The 6,000-nt window shown below is 38.1% G+C and overlaps 1 protein-coding gene across 1 annotated transcript in view; it reads left to right on the top strand.

Moving 5' to 3' along the window:
• The first annotated feature begins 616 nt into the window (after positions 1 to 616).
• Positions 617 to 6,000, top strand: part of HCN1 (hyperpolarization activated cyclic nucleotide gated potassium channel 1) — a 275,879-nt gene continuing 270,495 nt past the window's right edge. Inside the window, exon 1 of the mRNA XM_075269278.1 lies at positions 617 to 1,080. Coding sequence (XP_075125379.1) covers positions 737 to 1,080 — 344 coding nt within the window. The 5' untranslated portion in view covers positions 617 to 736. The remainder of the gene's footprint in view (positions 1,081 to 6,000) is intronic.

Here is a 6,000-nt window from a genome sequence, read left to right as displayed (position 1 = left end):
CCTCTATCTCCTATCTATCTATCTATCTATCTATCTATCTATCTATCTATCTATCTATCTATCTATCTATCTATCTATCTATCTATCTACAGTATCTATCTATCTATCTATCTATCTATCTATCTATCTATCTATCTATCTATCTATCTATCTATCTATCTATCTATCTCCTATCTATCTATCTATCTATCTATCTCCTATCTATCTATCTATCATCTATCTATCTATCTATCTGTCTATCTATCTATCTATCTATCTATCTATCTATCTATCTATCTATCTATCTATCATATTCCGTATATCTATAGATAGATACAGTATGTATACAGTATATAGCTAGAGGCAGATTATTTACACCATGTGAGCTATTACTACCATATCTATCCCAGATATTAGACTATATGATGAGCAGGACGGCTGCCATGCAGTGAGTGGTGGGATCCCAGAGCCCCTGCTAGCAGGGATATTTTTCAAGGACTGCTCTCAATGTCACCAGGTAGTCTGCCTTGCTGGAAGGACAGACTGCTAGGCGGCGGGCTTGCAGCAGGTGGCGCTGTAGAGAGGCAGACGCAGAGCAGTGCCGGGTCTCAGGCTCGCACATCAGCTGCAGAGGAGAGAGGCTGAGCTCCTGAAGGGCATCAGATGAGAGCAGGAGAGGTGTAGACCAGGAGCTCCCTGAGCCCAGTCTTCTTCTTCTCTACATCTTCCTTTCCCCCCACATTCTGCACTCCTGAGCATGGAAAGCAAATTAAACTCGTCGTCTAACAGCAGAGATGAAGGCAATAACGTGTTCCAGGGGAAAGCAGAGAAAAGTCTGACTGCAAGCAGTTCCAGCGTCAAGGAGCATGGCAACTCTGTGTGCTTCAAAGCAGATGGCGAGGACCCCGTGGTTGGCTTTGAAGATGCAGAGGGGCCCAGCAGGCAGTATGGCTTTATGCAGAGACAGTTCAGCTCTCTCATGCAACCAGGAGTCAATAAATTCTCCCTTCGTATGTTTGGCAGTCAAAAGGCAGTAGAGAAAGAACAAGAAAGGGTTAAAACTGCAGGCGTTTGGATCATACATCCCTATAGTGATTTCAGGTAATCTCATGCAAATCTACCTTCTGTGTAATCCCTTATGGGTGGCAGATGCCACAAGTAGTGAGTGTATATATATGTGTATGTGTGTGGCTATATGCGTGTATATGTGTATATGTGTCTGTGTGAGGTCTCCTCCTGGTAGCTGCCATACCAGGACTGCAGCAACTTTATCTAACTTGTGCAAATGCAGCAGGTTCACTGTTACTTATGGCATGGCAAATCCTATCAGCGATGGTGGTACATGGGTGTCTATGCTTTGGGTATTACATTGTATTGTTAGAGTGTACAGAATGAGCATTCGAATATTTACAGGGTACAGAATGTGCATTCTACTATTAAAAGTGTACAGATTGAGCATTTATAGGATACAGAATGTGCATTCTAATATATATATATATATATATATATATATATGTATATATATATATATGATATAGTATAGTATAGTATAGAATGTGCATTCTAATACTTATTGGGTACAGAATGAGCATTCTAATATTAAAAGTGTACAGCTTGAGTATTTATAGGGTACAGAATGAGCATCCTAATGTTTATAGGGTACAGAATGAGCATCCTAATATTCAGTTGGTGTAGAATGAGCATTTATAGGGTACAGAATGAGCATTCTAATATTTATAGGGTACAGAATGAGCATTCTAATATTTATAGGGGACAGAATGAGCATTCTACTATTTAGAGTCCACAATCTGAGCGTTCTGTTCTTTACATTGTATTATATGACCATAGATTCCTTTGGATATACTGTATGTGCATTCCACTTATAACAACTTCCTTCTGTGCTTTCTGTTCCTTACATTGTACAGTATGAGCAGTCTATGACTTACAATGTGAGCACTCTATTCCTTAGAGAGCATTCTGATATTTAGAAGATAGTCTGGACATTCTATTCTTTATATCGTACTCTAGTAGCCTAGACCCATTGGACACTTTGTTTGAGGATATACTGTATTAGACCGTACACTGTGAGCACTCTATTCCTTAGAGAGGACACTATGAGCATTCTAATATTTACAACTTACCTTGTACAATACGAACGTAAACCCAGTTGGATTATATTAGATATATGGTATTACACAATATTCCATAAGGCTTCTTTCTATTCTTTAGAGTATACACCAGGAACACTTTATGAATTAGAATATATGATATCAGACTTATACTAGGTCAGACTACAAGGCTTGGGCAGTCTATCTCGTTGTGTATTCAGGTTATTAGACTCTATGGCCTCAGCATTCTCTTCTTTTCTTCTATTCCTTAGAGTTTACAATATTAACTAGAATGTATAATATCAGATTTATATCAATCAGAATGCAAGACATGGTCAGTCTATTATGTGTATGTAATCTGGTTATTACACTATACACTATGAGTATTCTGTGTATTAGAATGTCCTATATGAGCACTCTATGTCTTACAATATGAAACTTCTATTATTTCTTATACACAGCGTGACTACTCTATGGATTAGTCTGTAGAGTTCCTACATTCTGACTATACAGTATGAGTATCATGATCATTAGGATATACTGTACTTTATAAACATTTGGTTTATTACATCATATAATATGAACATTCCATGTATTAGGATGTAACATACGAGTAATCCATATATTAGCATGTAACATACCAGCATTCAACAATGTGAACATCTATTTCATTAAATGTACAGCGTGTGCCTACTATTCAGTCCAATATATAATATTAGCATTAAACTACATGACAATTCTGTTGAGTATTCTGTTTCTTAGAATGCACAATGGGAGCATTCAGTTATTACAATATTACCTATGGACACTCTATTCCTTACTATGTCCATGCATCAGAATGAACAGTAACAGTTTATACTATGCAACAAGATATACTAGAATGAAACCAATATAATGGGTTCAAATTAGACTCATTACAATATATATCATGTATACTGTATGAAGATTGTGGCCATCAGGGTGTGCAGAGCTGGGTTTATGTAACACAGGACTTAGTGCCACAGAGTCTTGTCACTTTTCTAAGAGCCTGTATCTGCAGAGAGTGATTTATAGATTGCTTGTAACAATGACCTTGAAACGAGTCCATGCTGGTTGTTACAAGGGGATGTCATATGTATGTATGTATGTATGCATGTATGTATGTATGGCTGTAGTGGTAATGGAATAACAGAAGGCACTGGATACTGGAGGAATAATACACATACTGGCATAGCTGGGTGCTTTGCCCTTCTCCTAAGCTCAGTGTTGTCCAGTGTCAGCATGACAGATGGAGGTGTTTGGTATTGTCAGTATATAATGTATATATTATGTTACCCATTCCAAATATGTACAGTATATATGTAATACATAGTAAGTGTATGCAAACTGTTGGCTTTACATGTGCTATACGCATGCCCATTTACAGGATATCACTGTGACAGATAGGAGATGGATGGATAGATAGATAGATAGATAGATAGATAGATAGATAGATAGATAGATAGATAACTAGGTAGATAGATATGAGATTGTATGTAACACTTACAAGGTAAGATATCAATAGATTGATAGATCAATAGTTATTGATAAATATATGATAGATAGATAGATAGATAGATAGATAGATAGATAGATAGATAGATAGATATGCATTGGATATATAGATAGATCAATATATATGGATAAATATATAATAGATAGATAGATAGATAGATAGATAGACACTGGTCTTTCAGGAGTTAGTAAGTGCAGGCAATCTGCTTATCACAATGCAGGTTCTGGAGCTGGAGGGTTCTCAGCACTGCTGCTGTCCATGGTGCTGGAGAACACCCTGCGCCGTACACTGTATATTACACTTATTACTCTTACAGTCCAGTATCCGTTCCAGTACATTGTTATTATACATGAACAGATTTTTCTTTCTGCATTAAGATTACAGAATAAATCTACAGTATATCCTGGTGACTTTCAGGTTTTATGGGAATTGTTTTCATATATCGATAGATGATTTATCCACATGTGCATTGTAAATACCTCTCAGCGCTAAGCTAGGGTAGTCGTTTTATCTACAGCTTTATGCAAAGAACACAATTGTGTCAGGTGACAAACTCCTCTGTCTGTAAACAGTAGCCATGCAGCAGTGTAGTGATACAGAGATGTAGCAGAGATGAGTTTGTATTGCAGATCAGGATTTAAGGTTATGTCTGGTTTTACATTGGACTTCATATAAAAATGATTTATATATATATATATATATAGTATAATTAATATATAATGCACATATATACAATGTAATCTGACTAATGCTATACTACTTGGGTGCTACATTATATATGAGTACCTAAAGGTCTCTATACCAGGCAGCGTCGCTACCAGCGAGTACAGTACTATAATAATTCATGTCAATGCCTTTGTGCGGTTGACCCTGTCCAGATTTCGCTCCTGTATCTGCAGTACTTTGATGTATTATAATGGCTCCCATGTGGAAATAAACTGTTTCCAAATGCTACAAAACTGGACCTGGCCGCGGCGTCTGCTGTTTAACCTTTGTGGGCCTACTGGGGTATCGTTGGCTTCTATTGTGTCTTATAATAATTCACCTGCCTATATTACTAGGACTGTGTTCATATCCTCATATTGGTGTTGTATACAGGAAATGCTTAGAGTGTATATGCGCAGAATATATCTATTGTCTATAAAGGGTACAACACATGCCTTGGCATAGGCTGGATTGGTATACAGTTACTGTTATTTCACTATATATAAATATTTGCAGAAATGATAGACTAAGGTTCCTTGGGCCTAAGATATGACCCCTTGGAGACAGACTATAGTATCCTTCAAATCTGGATGTCTTCTGCTGGATCACCATTGTGCTAGAGGCTGATGGAGGATCCTCCAGTCTGACATGAGCCTCATGGGGTTTTTTGCCTTCCCTGGATCAACACTGTAGGGGACTGTAGGGTTATAGGTTGGACTTGATGGACTGATGTCTTCATCCAACCTCATCTACTATGTGACTATATGTTGTCCCCTATCTCAGGATAACTCAGGCCCATTACATCCGTGTCAGTCCTCCAGGAAGAATAGCGCCACATGTAGCTTTGCTTTCCTCTTAACACCATCATGAGCCCCATTGTCGGTTAAGTCAGTGGTTGCCATTGCTGTCCATGATATGTTCCCAATGTATATAATATCTCTAAGCACATTTACATGTTATCAGTCCTTCAGATCTACAACCATTTCTCCACCTTGCCCTCTCCCCTTCTGCGGCTCCCTACAAGGAAACCTATGTGACCCCTTGCCGGAATCCTTTACCCTTACCAGATGCGTCATTCCCTTAGACACTATGTACTAGAACTCAGCCATGTTTCTGCTGCAATCCTGAGACATAAGTGAAGGGTAGAATTGATATGCGTCACCATCCCTTCATCTCTCAGAGGCAGGATCTATGGACCGTGGATTTGTAGAGAGGTCGTGTCGTCGAGATGGCGAGTGCCAGCGAGGATATTACTGGATCTCCTTACAGTCTCCTCCAGCACATTACTTGTAGTACATCTACTTTAAGCCAATTTAGCCGCAGCGGATTACACTTAATATTGACTATCTGACCATCATCATGGGTTATTGACTACCTGACCTTCTTGATGCATTGTACAGTACATGTTGTTTTTGCCAAGGAACTTCAAGTTATATAAACTTTAGGGATATAGATAGACCTAAGGAAGTGAGGATGAGAAGACGTAATAGGGTAAAAGAGAGGAAGATCTAGAAAGGTAGAGAAGAATGAGCAATATCTATATATATATATATATATATATATATATATATATATATATATATATATATATGTATGTATCCTCTCAAGGGAATTAGCCACCACCCAAGGTCCGTATCTACCTGGACATCAATGGCCATCATTCAGACAAGGTAT

Source organism: Leptodactylus fuscus, chromosome 1, assembly GCF_031893055.1.
Source record: "Leptodactylus fuscus isolate aLepFus1 chromosome 1, aLepFus1.hap2, whole genome shotgun sequence".
Classification (NCBI taxonomy): Eukaryota; Metazoa; Chordata; class Amphibia; order Anura; family Leptodactylidae; genus Leptodactylus; species Leptodactylus fuscus.
This window is presented reverse-complemented; position numbering and strand designations above follow the sequence as displayed.